At 36.0% G+C, this 22,394-nt stretch overlaps 1 protein-coding gene across 5 annotated transcripts in view; it reads left to right on the forward strand.

Moving 5' to 3' along the window:
* Kpna5 (karyopherin subunit alpha 5) overlaps positions 1-22,394 on the forward strand; it is a 66,319-nt gene that overhangs the window by 30,442 nt on the left and 13,483 nt on the right. For all 5 annotated transcript variants that reach the window (XM_085690157.2, XM_085690162.2, XM_048425535.3 and 2 more), the window contains 5 exons: positions 1,273-1,404; positions 3,079-3,167; positions 15,571-15,670; positions 19,793-19,956; positions 21,848-21,926. In XM_085690157.2, the coding sequence (XP_085546283.1) occupies positions 1,273-1,404; positions 3,079-3,167; positions 15,571-15,670; positions 19,793-19,956; positions 21,848-21,926 (564 nt within the window). The remainder of the gene's footprint in view (positions 1-1,272; positions 1,405-3,078; positions 3,168-15,570; positions 15,671-19,792; positions 19,957-21,847; positions 21,927-22,394) is intronic.

A 22,394-nucleotide genomic window follows, 5' to 3' on the forward strand; every position in this document is an offset into this window, starting at 1 on the left:
CACAGTGTGCTAAGCACTGCAGCCTAGCCATGAAAGAAGTGCTTTGGGGACACAGGATGGAGCAGCTGACAGGGGATGAGGGAAAAAATATTCCATGAGAGCATAGCATTTGCAGGCAGTATGGTGTGTTTGCAACAACAATGGGAACTTGAATCTTTATTCGCTCCTGATGAAATTTACCAGAGTAATTTGGGGATCACTCCATACTGTTACTTAAATGGGTGTTGTTCTGCTAGTTCAGACCATTAGTCTAAATTCAAACTAGGTTCCTGTGGGACATAATTGTCTATAGGCAATTTTTATTAGACTTGTACACATTTAAAAACTGGCGGACTTCAAACGACTACACAGCTATTTCACATTTTTAGCAAATCAAAACAGTTGTCATTGCTACCACATAATACAGTTGTGTTTGTGTGTGTGGATCTGTTGCCCGAGTCCAATGCCCGCAGAGGTCGGAGTCATCCATCTGCAGTTACAGGCAGATTGAGCACCCATATTTTGATGCTGGGAATCAAACGTGGGTTCTCTGTAAGAGCATCCATGCTCTTTACCACCGAGCCGTCACTCCAGCTTTAATGTAATGGCTGTGCGTTCCGTTTTGTTCAGTTCGTCAGTAGGGTATGACTTTACCAGTCTTCTCCTAGGGAATATAGGTCAGATTTGTAAGCTTGTAGTTGCTTTCTGTTTGTTTTCTTATTTACAACTGATGAGGGCTATCATCTCCATTGATGTGAAATATAAACTATTTCTCAGGTTTTGTCTTCTCAGTCTTTGAGAGGTCCTGTTGTATGAAAGACTACCACACTTCCAGTTCCACCTCTGTTAACAATAAAGCCTTATGTTGAACAAACACCTAAATGTCTCGCATTCTAATTTTCATTTTTTTAAATGAGGTTGGGGTGACATGATTCCCCAGGAAGCAAATAGCATTTATGATTCTTTCACTCTGTAAGTAGTATCTCATTTGTTTTTGAAGAGCCTGCTTTAGAATACCACTCTGAAATAGTAAACATTAGAAGCTAAATAAATTAAGTTGTATTTATATATTTTTGGCATTATACTTCTTTTTGCTTTTAGTTCGTGCAATCTGAATAATCTTTTTGCTTTTTTTAAATATTGTTTTTGCATCTATAAACTTGATTTCTCAATATTTTTTTATAATCATAAGTCGACCTTCCTTTCAGATTTAATTTTTTACTTTGTTTCTACTTCCTTCTCCTTAGTGACTTATCCTTTATTCTGTCATTCATTTCACTTTTCTTTCCTTAGTTTGAAGCTGCCTGGGCATTAACTAATATAGCATCTGGAACGTTTCTGCATACGAAGGTAGTGATTGAAACTGGAGCTGTTCCAATTTTCATCAAACTTCTCACTTCGGAACATGAAGATGTGCAGGAGCAGGTAAGTTCCTAACTTGTGCAGCATGTTGTATAACAGAGATTTTAATTTTCTCTTAAAAATACTACTTGTAATTTTGACCTCTATTTCATTATTATTACCAGTTTGCCTGACATTTATTTAAAATACATTTTTTTTTCATTCTCATGTCAGAAGTGAGAAAGAATGAACTGCTTTGTCCATAATTGTGTTTTTTGGATGAGAATGGTCTCAGCACAGGACCCACTGTTTTTATATGTGAAAGCACACAGGGAGATGTAAAAGGGAGTACACTGTGGGTGGCATCAGGGCTTATATCTGGAATGCTCTGACTCCTTCTCTGCATTTACAGGGCATATTTTAATGTTTTTTTAAAAAAATATTATATTTGAATTGATTCATTTTAATAGATTTCAGTAGTAATTTTTCAAAGTTTTCTTCAAAGAGGGAAAATTTGATAACATGATTGAACCATCTAAAGAAACTCAAGTTTTGGGTACTTTTGTTTTTGCTGTGCATGCTCATCTGTTGATCTCCTTTTCATCATTTAGTGTTATGAAACTTTGTATCCACTTACTACTAATATTGGGTAGTTTTTTTTAGAAGGTTAATTATTCTTCCAAGAAAGTATTACTAATTATCCAACACAAATTCATATTTTTCAATAGCTCATTGTCTATTCATTAATTGTACATTTGCTTTTTCTTAGCTTACTAATGTTAATAATATAGATGTGGACATCATTGTGTATTGTTTTTTAGGTGCTTCTGGGCTAGCTGGTTACTTTATTAGGGAAAAGGAATTACCCTGTCAAAGCATATGGAGATGATTGCGCATGTATAGCCCCACCTACAGAGAGAGAATACTTTCCTTTTTAAGGCAGGGCAACCTATGTAGCCTTCGCTGACCTCAAACACAACGATACATTTGCCTCTGCCTCCAAGGTGCTTGTTGGGATAAAAAGTACAGGTCACCATATCTGCCCCCCTCTTGCTAATTATTAGGGTTTATTAATAAGATAGTAAGAATTATCTTTAAAGTAGTTTTTGGTCTGGTTTTAAACATTTTTTTAAAAAATTTTAATCTTAGGTCTCAAATAGATAATGATTCATGTTTTAAACTCTAAAATAAGACTTTCTAAGTTGAAAACATAATGTACTTTGGTGTTCTATGAAAGCTTTAAAGTGAGACTATGATAAAATGGTAATTTTCATTTGGATAGTCACTCATGTAAAATTCCCTACTATTTACTTTCAAAATTATACTAAACTGACTAATCTTAAATTTTCAGTCTTCATCTAATTTTCATCTTAGTTATTATTTATGCTATTTTTTTAACTCTTACTCAAAAATTAGTGCCATTCTAGCTAGAAGATTTCTTGGCAGAGGAATAAATCTCTAGTATAATTAGAAAATTTGCTAGATAAATTTATCTCTCTTGGTAGATATAAAATAGATTCCTTAAGCTCTTCTTTGAATATTATTGAGAGTTCACTAGAATATAAGGGAAACTTAAGTGCCCTTACCTTATGATTTAAAATATAGTAGCATTTCATTTAAAAATTTCTTTCCTTTCATCTTTCCTTGCCTTTGTTTTTTCATATTTTCTTGAAAACATTGTTGCTTTAGAAAAATTCTCTTAGCAGAGAGTGTCTGATTTAGAATATTGTTTTAAGAGCAATGTTTTATTTTTCTCAGGCTGTTTGGGCACTTGGTAACATTGCTGGTGACAATGCAGAATGCAGGGATTTTGTTTTGAATTGTGAGATACTTCCACCTCTTTTAGAGTAAGTATTTTGTTTCAGTTTATCATAAGTTAATTTTGCATTTGAAAAAGAAAATTACATACTCTTCCATTTCTATATAACAGTTAAATTATTAAATATTGTTTTATTTTGTAGTTTTATGATTGGCCAGGCCATAAGTTATTTAAAACTAGGTAAAACCAAAGAAAAAAAATTCAAATTGTATCCTTTTTTAAAAATGTCTTTTATGGGGGCTGGAGAGATGGCTCAGTGGTTAAGAGCATTGCCTGCTCTTCCAAAGGTCCTGAGTTCAATTCCCGGCAACCACATGGTGGCTTACAACCATCTGTAATGAGATCTGGTGCCGTCTTCTGGCTTGCAGACATACACACAGACAGAATATTGTATACATAATAAATAAATAAATAAATAAATAAATAAATAAAAATGTCTTTTATGATGCCAGGTGATGGTGGTGCAAGCCTTTAATCCCATCACCCAGGAGGCAGAGGCAGGCGGATCTCTGAGTTAGAGGCCAGTCTGGTCTACAGAGCAAGTTCCAGGACAGCTAGGGCTACACAGAGAAACCCTGTCTCGAAACACACACACATCCACCCCCCACAGACACATGTGTGCGTGCACGCACACAAACAAGTCTTCTGTGTTCTCTTCATTTGTACTTATTAGTAGTCACTACTTACATGATGCTTTCAGTGCTAAAATAATTCTGACAAGGACATCCACTACATTATAGTATAACAACTTTTAAATGGTCCCGTAGTATGAACAACTTTTTAAGGTTAAAAATGTTATGTATATGTTGTGTGTGTGTTTGGGGTTAGGGGTGTGTGCACCTGACTGCAGTTGTCCATGGAGGCCAAAGGAGGAGGGTGTCAGATTCCTGAAACTAGAGTGATATATGTGAAGTTGTGAGCTAGGATTTGAACTTAGGTCCTTTGTAAGAACAGCAAATGCTCTTAGCCACTGTAGTGTCTTTCCAGGGCCTCATAAAATGGGATCTTTAATACTTAAACAAGTTGTGTACTTATGATGTCTACAGAATTTTATATTTGATTTTAAAATGTCCTCAGAACAATGATCACAAGAGATTTTTGGTTTAGTGCTTGAAAGTTACATTTTACTTACTGTGACTGAGCAAGTAGTTTCTTGTCTGGCTGCTTTACTGCTAAGATTTATCTTTATGTATGTGTGTCTGTGTTGGGAGCATGTTCATGTGAGTACAGGTTCCTGAGAACAACAGAGGCTGTCAGTGTTTCTAGACCTAGTGTTTATAGTAGTGAGCTGCCTGATATGGGTGCTGGGAACTGAGCTCTGGAAGAGCAGCGAGGAAGAGTCTTAGCTGCTTGATATTTAAAAGTACATTGTACTGTGATATAAGGTCCTTTAAAAAACTGATAAATGGTTTGAAAGAGAAATTTCTTTATATAAAATAATTAGCATTCACTGAAATTATCTGTACATTAAATTTCAGTGACAATTATCATGAAAGAAAAAACTAATCAAAGAGATGATTGGAAGAAAAAATATCTATCATTTTGTGATATTCTCCATCCTTTTCAGGGGAAGAATTAAATAAAATAAATTTAAACATCTAGACTAGTTTGAAACCCTTTGTTCTAATAAACAACACCATAGAAATGATTTCTTGGCATGAAAATACAATTAAATAAACTTGATTAAGAACCAGTTGCATGCAGACCACTGAATTGTTTGCTACAGTTTTACTACAGTGAACTTACTTTTTGGTCACTGTCCTTTCGAAGTGACATTTTTTTCTGATTTGATTATTTGATTTGTAGATTAACTGAGCATTTTGTTTCTTTATATACTTTTGGTACTATTTCTCTAGGTTATTTTGCTGCTTGTTAATTTATCAGATTGGTAGTGGTTTATGAAGTTGTAAGCATTTGTTAGCTTCTGATCTCTTTTAAATGCCCTGCAAAGGTCTTTGTTGGTGGTAACTGAACAAACCTAAGTTAATAGAGAACAAGACCCAACTATCTAGCTGCGTACTGCCAGATGTTTACATAATGTACTTCAGAAACAATGTTAGAAAATACCAGAGTTTCGTCACAAAATTTGACCATAGAAAGTTGAAAATTTCATTCAGCATTTGAGAAGTGTGTCACATACAATAAGGCACACCCTTAATCCCTGCAGTTGGGAGGTAGAGGCAGAAAGATTAGGAGTTCAAAATCATTCTCTTACATGAATCCCTGTTTTGGGGGGAGGGGAGTTGGCAAACAAAATATTGGAAAGTTTAAAAATAAAAGAATTTAATCATGTTAGCTACCATTTGTGGTCACTAGTCGAGAAATGATGAATTATCAGTTTGTTACATTGAAATTCACTCAGCTAATATTTAAGTATATATGCCTTTTCTATTAATATGCCATTTGGTCATTTCTGGTTGGAGTTTTATTTATTTTTGTGCTAATTTTGATTCTTCATAAATATAAGTCTTAGTTCTATAGACTATATACTAACACAACTTTATTTAAATATAATTTAACTTCATAATTTTGTACTTTTTCATAATAACATATTAAATCATAATAAATATATAATCGGTTGGCCAATTTACTCCCTGAAGTGAAATCTGTTTTCTTTTGCTTTGCTTTGCATCAGTGGAGTTCAATAGCAACAGAACTAAAAGCCTAAAATATTCGCTGAAAAAAAACTTGTTAAGCCAAAGTATAAAAATTTTAAAAAATCTCTTACTTTTGTTTTAAAATGGGGTGTAGCTTTTAGAAGCTTTATCTGTTCATAGGAAAATCTTCAGAACAGTGTTTTAGGTGTTTTTCTTTCTTAATACAGATAACATAGAATTTACTATTTTATCTGATAGTAGTTCTGATTATTAACTGGAGAGGATCTAGAATAGCCCAGAAAAAAACTTACATGCATACATGTGATGGAATTTTTAGGTTGCATTGATTGACATTGGAAGTCAGTTGATGTGGGTAGTACCATTCCATAGGCTGGGGTCCTGGGCTGAATAAGAATGATCAGTAACCTGCATGCCAGTATTCTCATTTTTCTGCTTCCTTACTGTAGATGGTGACTTCGTTGTGTTGAGTACTGCCAGGCCTTCCCCATGATGTACTTTACCTTTAAATTGTGGCATTAAAGAAACCTTTTTTTCCTTAGTTTTTTGTTGTTGTTGTTGTTGTTTGTTTGTTTGTTTTCTTTTCTTTTTTTTTTTTAGTGTCTCCCACTTGGCTGAGTCTAGCTTGGAACTTTGTATGTACCCTAGGATAGACTCTTGGCAATCCTTCTAACTCAGCCTCTTGTGCTGGGAATGCAGGATGAATGAGCTTCTTTGCCCAGCTCATTTTAACCACTCTATGTTTTTCCATTCAGTGGCATCAAGTAGATTGCTACTGTTGCACAATTATCAGCACTTTCTACTTCCTGAATTTTTATTCAACTCAGAAACCTAATGTTCATTAACCCGTCACATCCCAGTTCAGCATCACAGCCCTTGGACACGAAAATCTACTGTCTTTACCTTTTCTGGATATGCCTTAAGTTGAACAATACAGCATCATCTTTGTGTCTGGCGTGTTTCTTTTAGTGTATTATTTTCAGGCTTCATCTGTTCTGTTTCATGTAGTAGTACTTCATTTTATGGATGAATAACTATATTTTTGCAAAAAGTAATTGCCATTTTGAATCTGTAGATTGCTTTCTTGTAGTCGAAGGCTGCTCATTTGTTTCCTGGCCACCCAGACCTGAAATATTCACACTGGTTGTGGCCGGTTACCAGCAAGATTCCATCCAGCATCTGGCGTCTATCTTCTGCGGCAGCTACGTGGCTTCTCATTGACTCAGCCTACTCTCTCCTCCTCTTTCTGCTTGGAATTCCTGCCTTACCTTATTCTGCATTGCAATAGGCCCAAAGCAGATTCTTTATTATCAAGTGGTATTCACAGTATACAGGGGGATTCCGAGGGGAATCCCACATTACCTCCCCTTTTCTGTCTAAACAAAAAAAAAGGCTTTAACTTTAACATAGCAAGATTACATACAACAAAACTGTTATCAAGCAAGAATTATAGTTACAATATTTATATCTCCTTTATCTTTTATCATAACTAAGGAAAACTATAATTATTTACTTTTCAACTCCATCAAAGACCCCAGAAGGATATAATGGTATTACCTAAGTAAACAAGAAGTGCATTGTAAACAACTTCCAAAACTCTAGAATTGATAGAGACATCTCACTGCCTGGACAGCCACCCAAAGTTCTTCTGTAACATTGGGGTACTCATCTTCAGCCTACAGACCCGTAGTATCCGGCAGACTTTTCCATGATGCAGGAAATTTGAAGATCTCTTATATCTTGTACTGGCAAAGTTCATCAGTTGCTTTCTTCTGTGTTCTGCAGAATGTGTAGCAGACTCTTTCATGAAGTAGGAACCCTGAATGACTGTCTCACCTTCTCTAGGCAACTTCAGCAGTCATTTTTTTTGTGGGTCCTGCATGTCCAGTTTATACAGCAGACCATCAAGCAGTTCAGGCAAGAGCAGTTTCTTCCCAAATGGCTGTCAAACTCCATAAAGGAACATCTTCAATGCCCATCTTTCAATTGAAGTAATTGGTGCTGCCAGGAGCAGATGTGTCTCATTGTCATGAAAAGTCCTAAATTTCTAAAACATTTTAAATGCCATATTCTGTTTGTCTTTGAAAGAGTTGAAGGATACCTGTATAACTGAAATATATCTCTATATATTAGAAAAACCTAACATGACTACAACCTTAACTATTATAGATGATTATCTATTAACCTATATTTCTTAATTATAAATTACATTTTAAAATGAGTTGCACAAACACACACAATATCTTAATCAAGAGCAGAAATATATATTTAAAAAATTAACCTTAAGTTTGTATCAATAGACCAAGATCCATACCAGTGCAAAGTATTCATTTCTATAGCATATCCCCTTTGAAAGGTAAATAAACATTTATAAACAATATTTGGGAGTTTGGGCATAGTTTTCTCCAAACTGCTTCCTGCTTTTTGTGGGCAAAGTATTTTCTTTTTTGGGGGGGGGATTCATAGCGACATTTCAGGGGCTCTTGGTTCATCAAACCACATTAGTCTGGATAGATTCCACAGGTTCTCATCCTCTGTGGAAACAAAAGAAGAACCTCTTTTCCAAAGCAGCATATCCTTAGACTCAAATTTTGAAGTCAAGACACCTTTAAATTAAATATGTTGGTTTAGCCTAGCAGCCCCTAGAATCAAATATCTCTCTATACTTAGCTCATTGACAGTCCAAAAATTCAAAGAAAACACAATAATATACATAATCCAGGCTATCTATGTATTTTTTCCATCTTTACATGTCTTATTTTTCTGTACTTCTTTAATCAATGACTGTACTCTGTCTTTTTGAAGACTTGTTGTTATTAAAACTATTTACTTCCTTTTATGACTGTCTGTATTCTTTTTTCTCTCTCAAGCCTATGTACATTTATCAAACACTGTAACCCATTTAGAGGTCTTTTCCATCTGTATTTGTCTTTATTTCATATCTGTAATAATTTTCCGACCAGGACTGCTTCTTAAAATGCTAAGCAGCATGGCTAGGACTAAGACTGCTTTGCCGTTTGACTCTTCCCAGTCCAGCACGGCAGAGATCTGTTCACTCCCTCTGAGACTTTCGGGTGGGAGCCGTCCTCACCACCTCAGCTCTGGAAACCAATTGACCCATGCTGCCACCAAGTAACTTGAAGCATGCTGCCCACAAACCCCATTCAAGTGCTTGGCCTCCTGAAAGTACCAGAGTTTGTGCTGGCAGCACGAACCAGGAAGCTGCTGCTATAGGTTTTTTTTTTTTTTTTTTTTTTTTTTTTTGCTGCTAATGCTGTATCAGGAAGACCTCTCTTAATGGAGCCGTGTATCTGCTTACCGCCCGCAAACCTAGTCTATCTCAAAAAAAAAAAAAATGTGGCTAAACTTTCTTTTTTTGTGTGTCTAGAATTCCTTTCCAATCTCTCTAAGGTTTTAGATGGATTTAGCTGGCACATGTTGGTGCACCAATCTGTTGTTGATGACTGCTCACTCCTTTCCTAGCCATCCAGACCTGAAATAATCACACTGAACTATATTAGTTGCATCTCTGCTTAACCAATGACTCTATTGTATCCCTAGCTAGCTCTTACATCTTTTTTTTAATATTTATTCATTTATTATGCATTCAATATCTGCCTACACGTGTGCCTGCAGGCCAGAAAGGGCACCAGATCTCATTACAGATGGTTGTGAGCCACCATATGGTTGCTGGGAATTGAACTCAAGACCTTTGGAAGAGCAGGCAATGCTCTTAACCACTGAGCCATCTCTCCAGCCCCCTAGCTCTTACATCTTAAATTAACCCATTTCTATTAATTTGTGTATTGCCACGTGGCTGTGACCTACCTAGGTAAGGTTTCATCTGGCCTCCTACTGCATGGCTTCTCATTGACTCCACCTACTCTTTCCTCTGTCTGCTTGAAATTCCTGCCTTGCCTTATTCTATACTGTAATAGGCCCAAAGGAGATTCTTTATTATCCAGTGGTATTTATAGCATACAAAGGGGAATCCCACATTACTTTCTTAATAATATTGTGTTTAAATAGAAAAACATGGGATGTAATTAATTTATTTAGGCCTTTAAATATTTTGTAGTTTTTAGTAAACAAATCTTATGCCTTGATGAACTTTATTCTAAAACAGTCTCTAGCTTACCTTGCTTGAATATATGCTTGATTGGCTTGATGGTCTAACAGTGAAATACATTTGATGGATGCTCTTTTTTGACCTCTAACCTTTTCCTGGACTAGCAGTATGTGAGTGATATTCTTGTGGATTCCAGGCAGCAGTGGCAAACTGCAGCTTCTGGTTAGCCATAAGGTGAGAGCAAACAACTGACCCTCTGTAGAGTACTGTGTTGCTACGCTGTTTAGGTAGGTATATTAGTTTTCTATCATTGTGGTGAACCTGTAGGGAGGAAATAGTTATTTTTGGCTTACAGTTTCAGAGGCTTCAGTGCAAGATTACTTGCCAGGGTTACTTTGTGTCCCTGCAGAGGCAGAACATCATAATAGGGATGTTGACCTCTGACCCAGCCATCCAGAGCAAAATTAACATATAGAAAGGACCAAAGTCCCCAGATCTTAATGTCATTCCTCCAGTAACTTAATTTATTTCTATCATGTACCACCTCCAATAGGTTCTATTAACACTTAAATCTTTAGCATGGCATTTGGAGACTATTTAAGATCCAAACATACTAATAGGTTAGATACATTATATATCTTTTTTTTCTTGCAGTCTTTTAACTTGTGATGGATTTATTCATTAATAGCCCAAGAACATATTTTTTTATTTTTGTGGTAAATAAAAGTGTTGTTTTGATTTTTTTTAAGCTTGTCATAGAAGTATATGGGGATTCAGTTAATTTAAAGTGTTAAACTTACACCCTGCAACTTTGTGAATTTATTTATTGTAACTAGTAGCTTCCTTTTTCCTTTTTGGTACTGGGTCTTACTATATGTCTCAACCTTACAGATCATTAGGTTTCTGTATGTGAGGTTATATTGATGTGGGATTTCCCTCTGTATGCTGTGAATACCATGTGTTAATAAAGAAATTGGCTTGGCCTGATAGGGTAGAACAGAGTTAGGTGGGGAAAACTAAACCGAATGCTGAGAGAAGGAAGGAGGAGTCAGGATGAAGCCATGGAGCTGCTGCCAGAGACAGATGCATGCTGAAACTTTGCAGTAGGCCATGAGCTGATGCTGTAAAACAATCCAACACCAGTTCAGAATTAGGATAATAAAAGGGTTATTTATTTAAGGGGAAAACTTACAGATCAAAATAGGATCTGCGCAAACAGGAACAGAGTCTAGCAGCCGGAAAGGGAGCCAAGCGCACAGTTCCCACTGCTTTTTAAAGTATAAGAGACCATGCCCCAGTAGGCTGGTATCTTAAAAGCTATTGGCCGAAGGAGCAGAATGTGCTTCCACAGCAATGAGCCTTGTGTTATAAAATACTTGAAATGGGTTAATACTAGATGTAAGAGTTAGCTAACAATACACTTAAGTGATATGCCAAGCAGCGTTTAAATAATATAGTTTCTGTGTGATTATTTCGGGAGTCTGGGCGGCCGGGAAATGAACAAGCAGCCTCTATACTTTACATTATATCACATGTAAATAGAGATAGTTTCATTTTCTCTTTTCCAGTTTGGATTCTTTCCCTTCATCTATCATGTTGAAATGATTTCCTTTTATTTTTTGTTTGTTTTTCGTTATGAAAATGTTGGTTTCCTTCACTTTTTTGTGTATCAATTAATAGGCTTGATAATGTTTTCTTTATCTTGTTAATTTAGTTTATTACATAGATATGTGACTATTGAACCATTCTTGAATTTCTAGGATAAAATCCTATCAGGTGATACTACTTAATAATTTTAATTACTAAATAATTTTTGGAATTAATTTTCCTAGAACTTTATTATAAAATTTTATATGTATATTCGTAAGGAATATTGGTCTGTAGTTTAGTATTTTGGGGGCATATTTAAGATAATAGATGTAAAGCCTCTGTGGTAAAATCCAATGTCTAATTCTCCTCTTAATTCCTTGTTGAAAACTGCACATTTTGATTATAACAGAACTCAGTTTATCCTCTTTTGGGTCCTAATGATCCTTACTATAGTTGCTTGTTTAAAGTTTTTTTTTAAGTTCATATGTGAGTGTTTTCCTCCTTGTATGCCTATGTCCCATGTTTGTACTTGATATCTGCAGAGATCAAAAGAAGATAGTTGGATCCCCTGGGACTAGAGCTGCACCTAGTTATGAATCACCATATAGATGCTGGGACTTAAATCTGGGTCCTCTGCAAGAACAATAAGTGCTCTTAGCAGCCAAGTTTATTCTCTAGCCCTTTAAAAGAAAAGATATTTTAAAAATTGTCATTATGTTATCAGAAATGTGGTGCTTAGCTGGGCCAGATAGCACTATGGACTCAGCCCTTACTTTCTGTTTATGCTAAGTCTGAAAGTCAGGCGGATGGCTAGGGCCTTTCTAAGTGTTTTCCTGAGTGTGTACTCTGACCGGAAGATGTTTTACTCTCTTGATGTCTGATACATGAAAGCTATTCTAATAGCTTATTTCCCCAGAGGATTTCACTCTCTAGTTTTCCTTCCATGTTTTCTCCCATTTGCCCTATTTTCTTTACTTGAGGTTTCTGCTTTTTACTAAAAGACATTTAGCTACTTTCCCACATCTGAATTTTCCCAGATAGGCAAAAGAAAGACAAATACACATTGTACCCATTTTTCAGAGTCCCCACAAAGCTTGCAACACATGCATAAGCACCTGGAAATAAGGTGTATGCTCTTGCTCTGGTCCTCTGGAATAAGACCCCTCCAGGAGAAAAAAAATACCATTTTAAACTCAGCTGGCAGACTAGAGAGATAGGTTTGAGCAAGTGTGAATTAAAATACTAGAAAGGTTCAGTGAGATGTTTCAGTCCTTCCGTGGCTGTAAGCATTTAGCTGTCTTTTAGAATTCTGACAAAACTGATAAGCACGAGGTTTGCACTGTGGTTTAGGTGTTGTTGTTTGCTGTTTGTTTGTGGTGCTTCTGGGGCAGGAGAAGTTTTTCAGTGTTCCTTTCTTGACCGCTTTTGCTGATGTTGTTTCAAAATGGGATTTTTTTTTCTAACATAGGTTCTCAATATTTCTAGCAGCTTTATGAAGGTCAATAAATTCCTGAAATTACACGGCTAATTTTGGTGTGTGTCTCTTTCTCCAAGTTATAAAGAATTAGTATGATGTCATATTAGGAAATCTGCTATTGTTCATTTAGTGTGTGTGCACGTAGGATGCAGAGGACAGCTTGTTGGAGTCAGTTCTCCACCTCTATCATGTGGACCCTGTGAATGGTTCAGTTGTCAGGCTTGGTGACAAGTGCCTACATGCTAAGTCATTTCACTATCTTAGGCATCTCCTAATTAGACATAATTAACATATAGATTAACAAAAAATATAAATAATTGTATTAGTTACTTCTGAATTGATGTGCTAAAACACCATGGCCAAAGTGTCTTACAAAAGAGTTTAATTGGCCAGGCGGTGGTGACACACTTCTTTAATCCCAACACTTGGGAGGCAGAGGGAGCCCTCTGTGAGCCTCATCTATCTCTGTGAGCTCGAAGCCAGCCTGGTCTATTAAGAACTAGTTTCAGGACAGGCTCCAAAGCTATAAAGAAACCCTGTCTCAAAAAAACAAAACAAAACAACAATAAAAAAGTTTAATTGCAGTTGCAGTTCCAGAGGGCTAGAGTTTGTCATGGTAGAGAAAAGTCGTGGTAGCTGGAGCAGCAGCTAGGAACTCACACTCCTGGCCACAATTAGGGAATAAACTGGGGATGGTAGGAAGATGTTGAAACTTCAAGTCCACTAACAGTCGTACACCTCCTCCTCCTCCAGGGCCACATCTCCTAATCCCTTCCAAATGGCCACCAGTTAGGGGGAACCTAAGTATTCAAATATATGAGCCTGTGAGGGCCAGTCTCATTGAAACCACCAGAATATTGAACCATGATGTTGTTGTAAGTGTGGGGAAACTGTTAATAACTTCTTAGGGAACTGAGAAAGGAGACAGTCTTTTTTCTGATACTTGGATTCTTAGAATCTATCAGGATTCATTGCAAACAAGTGTTTAGAACACATTGTAAGACCTGTTTAAATAAAAGCTAAGAACTTCTTTTGCCAATAGCTGACCTTCACTATTCCCTGCTTCCTGATTGTGTATAATGTAGTATTTTCATTATTTTATCAAAAGTAATCTTGTACATTTCTTCTGATATCCATTATCATCAGCCCGTTACGATTTAAGTGTTTAGATATTAGATTCAGACTTGAGAAAATAGAACTATATATATTTTAATATTGATAGTCTAATTTATTATTTTCCTTTCATTTATACTTTAAATGTCATATCTTAGAATTTTTTTATATTTTTTTTCATTCAAAAATTTACACTTCCTCCCTTCCTCCCATCCCCCTTCCACTCCCCTATTCACCCTCCCCTCCCTCCTCCCTCCTTAAGAGAGGGCAGGGAATCCTGCCCTGTGGAAAGTCTAAGGCCCTCCCTGATACATCCAGGCCTAGAAAGCTTTGCATCCAAATAGACTAGAGTCCCAAAAATCCAGTAAATGCAGTAGAAACAAGTCCCAGTGCCTTTAGCAATGGCTTTTCAGTCAGCCCCCATTGTCAGCCACATTCAGAGAGTTCAGTTTGATCACATGCTTGTTCAGTCCCAGTCTAGCTGGATTTGGTGAGCTCCCATTAGAACAGGCACACTGTCTCAGTGGGTGGACCAACCCCTTGTGATCCTGACTTCTTTGCTCATGTTCTCCCTCCTTCTGCTCTTCCAGAGGTCCTGATTTCAATTCTCAGCAACCACATGGTGGCTCACAGCTATCTGTAATGAGATCTGGTGCCCTCTTCTGGCCAGCAAGCAGACAGACAGAACATTGTATATGTTGCAAAGGAGTGGCAGGCTGTGTCCTGCCACCTGGCTCCGAGCTAGCTATACACTCGAAATAATTACACGGAAATTATATTCTTTAAAACACTGCCTGGCCCGATATTTCCAGCCTCTTATTGACTAACTCTCACATCTTTACTAACCCATATCTAATAATCTGTATGCCACCATGAGGTCGTAGCTTACCGGGAGGATTCTGACTCACGTCCATCTTGGGCAGAAGAAGCATGGCATCTGCCTCATTGCCTTCTTCCCAGCATTCTGTTCTGTCTACTCCACCCACCTAAGGGCAGACCTATCAAAAAGGCCAAGGCAGTCTCTTTATTAACTAATGAAAGTAACACATAGACAGAAGGCCCACCTACATCATGTGTACATAATAAATAAATAAATCTTGAGGGCTGGAGAGATGGCTCAGAAGTTAAGAGCACTGGCTGTTCTTCCAGAGGTCCTGAGTTCAATTCCCAGCAACCACATGGTGGCTCACAGCCATCTGAAATGAGATCTGGTGCCCTCTTCTGGCCTGCAGGCATACATGGAGGCAGAATGTTGTGTACATAATAAATAAATATACTGGCCTTGCCCCACTGATGATTATCTCGAATATCACCATATAATCTTCGTCCAGCGACAGATGGAGATAGAGAAAGAGACCCTCATCAGAGCAATGGACTGAGCTCCCAAGGTCTAGTTGAAGAGTAGAACTATGTTTTTAATAAAACTAAGAATTTTAAGTTCGTGTTTTCTGTCTTACTAGTTTAAATATCTTATAAAGTCTGTCAAAGAGAATTTAGTTATTACAAGAAAATCGTTGAAATGGAAAAGTGAATGTAAAAGTGACAGTTCTTTTTCTTTTCTTGGCAGGTTATTAACAAATTCAAACAGACTTACCACCACCAGAAATGCTGTATGGGCCCTCTCAAATCTATGTAGAGGCAAAAACCCTCCTCCAAATTTTAGTAAGGTATGAGTGGAATATACAAGTTAAGAAATGTTTTCATAAATAAGTGCCTTTATGGTAAAAGTTTTTTTTAACATTGAGTAGACTCTTTATTTTTGTTATTTTCTCTATCAACTAGACACTGTTTACACATTCAGCAAATAAAATAAATTTTATAGATTTCTACTCTTCTTTTGCCTCTAGTTTCTCTGGCCAGAAACTCAACCATAGCCAGAATCTGTATGCCTTAGAGTTGAGTTAGAAATGTTTGTAGTCTAGTTCTTTCATTTATGGTGAACTACAGTTCAACAATAAGAAAGAACAAGCTCCTTATGCATCCTTTAATCTCAGTAGCATTAAGCTAAATTAAAGGAATCTATAGGTGTTTCATCTAACATGACTCCATTTTCATGTTTTGGAAAAGAAATCTAAAAGAATGAAAATCATATTGGGGAATGTCTGAGGTGAGAAAACAGACCACCAAGGGGCGGAAGGGAATTTTTCAGAATGGTAGAAGATTGTAGTTTGGTTATATGTTGGTTATTCAAATGTATTCATTTTTACAATGTAAATGACATACCAAAAAGAAGTAGACATATTGAATTGTGTACTTGAAGAAAGTATAATAATCTTGTATTTTTAAGGCATCTGTAAAAAAAAATGTTTAATTCTTGATTAGATCATGGATCAGAATACTTGATTACCTAAAAAGTGTGATTGATACCTTAGATAATACTGTGTCAATGTTAAATTTTGTGGGTGTGCCAGGCGACTGGGGATTCATCTTTAATCCCAGCATTTGGGAGGCGCTTGTAAATTTCAGGACAGCCAGGACTACTTAGTGAGCAACAACGAAAACAAAAACAAATGAGGGTGTGATAAAAAATATTGTAGAAAACTTTAGAATGCACCTTTTTCTTAGGAGATACATACCGAAAGAGGTGGACTATCATGGTAATTTTTGTAATCTGTGAGCTGCTTCCTGTCTTAGGAAAGACAAATACATAAACATATACAATTGCAGATGTACACGCGAATGTTGGAGAACAGATGTGCAAATCGTTAGCTGATGAATCTGGATGCAGCATATTAGTGTTGATTGTACTATTTGTACAGAGCTTCTGTAGGTTTGAAGTTTTTCAGAGTACCGTATTGAGGAAGGAAATATATTACCTCTTCATACTATAGGATGTAGCACCTTTTACCACCGGGGTTATTGTGATAGCTTTTCAGCAAATCATCCTTATATTTTTCTTTATAAATTTTTGTCTATCATTTTCTTTTCTTTTTTTTTTGTTCTGAAGAAAGCATCCAGAATAATCCACAACTTTGAAACTATACCTCTGCTCCCAGTAATTTTGTTAAATACCCTGTAAGAATTGTCGTACATCAGCCCACTGTGATCTCCCTACCTCGTGTCCTGTTTGCCATCCCTCTTTACGTTCTGGCTCACTAGACTGTTTGCTGCTCCTCAGATTCACACAGCATGACTTGCTTTAGCCATTCTCTATGTTTAAAACAACTAATAAATAATTCTTAATAAATGATTCTTAACACGTTTGGCCTTAGGAGTTCCTTCTGTTCTTAAACATTATGAAGATCTATATTAGTGACTTTACTGATTCTGTGACCATGGCCAATAAAGCGTTTCATAGGGTTAGAGTCCATGATGTTAGAGCAAAGTAGGCAAACTGCAGATGTATTGACTAGAGCAGAAGCTGAGAGCTCACATCTTTATCCACAAGCAGGAGGTAGAGAACACACTGGTATTGGCAAGAGTCTTGAAACTTCAAAACCTTCTCCCAATGACACACTTCTTCCAGCTAGGCCACACACCCTAATCCTTTCCACAACAGTTCCAGTTTCACTAACTGGGGACCAAGTCTTCAAACGTCTGAGCCTGTAGGGGCCATTGTCATCCAAGCTACCACAGGGTCCAAATTATTTTTCTATATGACTTACGTGTAATAATACTAGATTAAAATTTTAAACTATGGAAATTTTAAATATTTATTAATTTATTTATAAAAATAGCAAGTCAATTATGTGTTCAGTAATATCTTTTACAAAGAGCATGTTTCAAAAGAAGAAGAATTTAATAACAATTTCCTTTTTTAAAGAAAAAGGTTGTTGGCAGGGGTGGATGCATGTTATTGATGAAGGATCTAATTGTGTTAATTCTATTTACTAACTTATGGATGAACATATGTATTTTATAAGCCAAATTCTGTATGTTAGCCCTTCTGTTATTCTTAGAGGAAAGATGCAGCAAAAATAAAACCAGTTTTAGAAGATATAGTTTATGTACTGATTCAGTCTTTAGTGATAGAGGGAAAACTAACATTAAAACACTCTAATTCTTTTTAATTTATTACATTTTTAACATATGTACTGCTACTATTATTTGTAGTTTTGATATCTGAATTTTCAAATACTTTTGATCTAAACATGTCAAACAAGAAACCTCAAAATAAGCAGTTCATGAGCTTTATACTGCATTCCTTTCTATGTACCATTACATGACCTTCTGATCTACTACCCTGTTACAAATAACTTTTGTTCATGCTGTGAAGTGTTTCTCATTTAAATGAAAATATGAAATTTTTGGACTAATAAGAAAAGAAAAATTTATAATGAGGTTGGTAAAGTCTATGGTAAGAGAAAAATCATTTGTCCATAAAATTATAAAGAACTAAAATGATTCATGCTAGTTTTGTTGCTGAAACTTCAGCTTCAGTGCCTGACAAGGCTTAGTTGAACTAGAAAGACATTACACCTATGTCTGTGTATAGAGGAAAGCCATAGAGACCTGTGCATGATTCCAGACATCCACTGGTGGGTTAGGATGTATCTTCAACAGAACAGGAATGAAAATGGAAGCCACTACTGTATCTCCTATCTGAGAGATAAGATTAAGGGAGATGGGAAGTTGCCAGTTAAAAGAATTCAAAGTAAGTTGATAAGAGATTCAGTACTGGTAATGGGGAAAAAGAACTGATACGTGAGTGATGCCAGGCGTGTTCTTAGCTACTGCATGCATTCTTACACATCCAACAGTTCTTTACTGTATCTGTTTGATAAGTGAAGAAATTTGGATATACAGATAATAGGTAATTTATTCCTACCACGGAGGTTTCAAATAGCATATGAACTAGGGCTGTCTGGCAGGAATATAGCAAAGATCACAGAATTGATCTTCTGTTTCACAGAATTGAAAACAGTCTTGAGAGCTGTCAAGTGCCTTGCTCACTTTCACAATGATTAGTTGTAGTCATATGAGGGATTGAAATAATTATGGTGCTAGAGGGGTTAAGGCATATTTTTTCATGTTTTAGCTGGCATTTTCTTTGGGTTTTGCTTGTTTGTTTCAGACAATATTTCATTATGTAGTGGGGGCTGACCTCAAAGTCTTCATCTTCCTGCCTCAGCCTTCTGAGAACTGTGATTGCAGGTGTGCATTTGGACATGCCTGTTGAATTTTGTTTTGTTTTAGTTGAAGTTATACAACATTTTCATTACAGTAAAAAGAAATAGAGCTGAGTATGGTGGCACATACTTGTAACCCTACATTGAGACAGGATATTGAAGTTTGAGACAAGGATAGGTGGTCTGTCTTCTGGCTAGTTAGCGTGAGACCAGAATAGGCAGTTTATCTTATGGCTAACTAGCATGTACAGGGCCCTGAGTTCAAGTCCGAGCATCTTAAAATAAAACAAGAAAAAAAAGTATGTGCTATCAGTAGTGGTTTCTTTTGGAAACCCTTTCAGAATATTTTTTTTTTACATTCCCTCTATCTTTGCTGCTCAAGTTTATTCAAGTTATTTGTATTGAGCACATGTAATAAATAAAAAACTAATAATTTATTTGTTAATATGAAGCATGTAGTCTTTTTAGTCTGGTTGTCTATATAGCTTAAATATTAAATGAAGATACTAAATATATATTTTATTGCTTTAACATGTTTTAGTTAATAACCAATTAATAGCAACCATAATCATTTTGATACTCAAATACTTCTTCATAATCTTGAAATAATAGAACTCTTTATTGTATTAGATTTGGGTCTTAAACTAAGTTTCCACATTTTGCTAAGGAATCTTGATATTAAAGAGAATAATTAAATATTAACTCATTTTTTTCTTACAGGTTTCACCTTGCTTAAACGTCTTATCAAGATTGTTGTTTAGCAGTGATCCAGATGTGTTAGCAGATGTGTGCTGGGCCCTTTCTTATCTCTCTGATGGGCCCAATGATAAAATTCAAGTAGTCATTGATTCTGGAGTCTGTCGAAGATTGGTGGAACTTTTGATGTAACTATAATTTACACTTAGTTGTTATGTGATTGTATATTAAGTTTAACAATTAAATTTGTGTCCTTAAACATTTCAAAAGTCACCATTAGAGAGTACCTATAATCCTTAAATACTAGTCCTTTAACATATATTCTGAAATACAAGGAAACTACTTTATAAATTAATCTCTGTATGAATTAAACTTTTTTTAATGAAGGAAGGAGCCTTAACTCAGGAATCATTTAGAGAATATCTGTTAGTACCAAAGGTGACATGTGAAATGTTATTAGGAGAGAATAGAGTTACTGCTTTCACAGAACCAGTAATCTAGTTTATTATTCTTTACAGTAATTAACTTGATACAAAGCTATTATTACTACATTTGTTTATAGTTACAGCTTTTCCATGCAAAGACATTAAAAGAAAATTTGTTTAAAAAGATGTTACAGCTTCTTTATCCTCCAACTTTCTTTACAATTGTCTTCATTTTGTCAAAAATGAAGCCACTAATAGCAAACCAGGCATGATAGTTCATGCCTTTAATCCCAGCACTTAAGGCAGGGCAGGTGGATCTCTGAGTTTCAGGCATAGCTAATTCTGGACCACCCAGAACCACATAGTGAGACCCTATCTCAAAGAACAACAAAACAGAAAGCCCTTTGTTAGCCCAAGTGAGACAGAAGGCACAAAGGATAGAGTTTGGTTAAAGGGTTGATGTTCCAATATGAGAATAGTATTAGCGAAAGCTAGACAGGCGCAGTGGTATGACTTCTACTAGAGTGGGTAGACAGCAGACCAGAACAAAGTTTAAAGCCAAAAACTCAATTCTTGGTAGCCTCTCTTGTCAGATTATCTTTATGTAGGAAGATGTGAACTAAAGCAACTGAGTTTTAGTCAGAAAATATGAAGGGAAAAAGGCTTTGCTATTAGATTAGAATGAAATCCCTAAGAGTAAACTCATGGCTTTCAAACTAAGGAGCTGTTTAAGTATGTGTGTGCATGTGTATGTTAAGACTTTTGGGCCAGGGACACATCTCTAAAAATAAGTGAGCACACTGAAGCCACAACTCTTTGTCTCCAAATATCACCGTTCATTTAAGGAAAGTAGCTTTCTTAGAGAAATTATTGGATTAGAATGAGGAAAAATTAGATGAACACAGAAAGCAATTATCTTGGGAATAAATAACATTAATGTATTATTATAAATTAGTGACAAGCAACAACCCCGGAGTCCACTTTAAAATATGTAGCTGGGTCAGTAGGCAGATAAGGCATATGGTCAAGATGGTAGTATTAAAAAGGATTATAAAAAGTACAAATAAATACTAATTCAGGTAATGAGCAAACAGATACTAACACTAGTAGAAGAAAAGGAAGTCAACCCTGAAAATGTACATGTATATTTAGAAATATGTGTATACATGAACATATATGCATGCAATAACAATTTGTAAAAAAAAAAGGAGCGAGATCATGATTTGAAGGACAGAAGGAAGGGGTATGTGGTAGGGGTTGAAGTGAGAAAAGGGAAGGAAGAAATGTAATTATAATCTCTAAAATAAATTAAATAGGTTAAAGAATGGGATTTTTATGTGGTCTCAACCATTTCTTTATCAAATAGTATAGAGGAGGAATTGGAATTGGGACAAAGTGTATCATGATATACAGTCTTAATTAGGGACCAGAGTCCAGTACCTAATAATAAGACAGAGCATATACAATATGTCATTTAATAAAATAAACTGAGGTTATATAGCATTTATAATACTGGATTAGTTTTTTTGTTTTTGAAATATTAGTAAAAATTGAGTAGGATCTCTGAGTGACAGATATGGAAGTTTTATGTACTATTTTTCAACTTAAATAAATGTTAACTTATTAGTGTGTAAGCTCATATTTTTATTTTTAGGCACAATGACTATAAAGTTGTGTCACCTGCATTAAGAGCAGTTGGTAATATTGTGACTGGTGATGATATTCAAACACAGGTAAGTTCACAATTTATGACACATTGTTAACATTATTGTTTCATATCGCTTGATTATATGTTCAAGGCCTTAGTAGTATAATTATACAGGTGTCTGTGGCAGTAAGCCCAGTTTTCAGCTTCTGTTACCTCATTGGGAAGGTGCTATCATTGAACCCTGTCAGTGCAAAATATACCAAGTATTCTTCTCAGAGGATTCAAAGCCTTTTTAATATATTCTTCTCTCATACAATACATCCTGACTGCAGCTTCTCCTCCCTCCACTCCTCCCACTTCCTCCCCCAGCCGTCTCCATTTCCCCACATACCTCAGAAAAGAGCAGGCCTCCCAGAAACATGAGGTGGACATGGAATGACAAGGTACAATAGGACAGGCAGAAACCCTCACATCAAGGCTAGGTGAGGCAACTCAGTAAGAGGAACAGGGTCCCAAGAAGAGGCAAAAGAGTCAGAGACACCCCCACTTCCAC

The sequence above is a fragment of the Myodes glareolus genome, chromosome 1 (genome assembly GCF_982192425.1).
Source record: "Myodes glareolus chromosome 1, mMyoGla1.1, whole genome shotgun sequence".
Classification (NCBI taxonomy): domain Eukaryota; kingdom Metazoa; phylum Chordata; class Mammalia; order Rodentia; family Cricetidae; genus Myodes; species Myodes glareolus.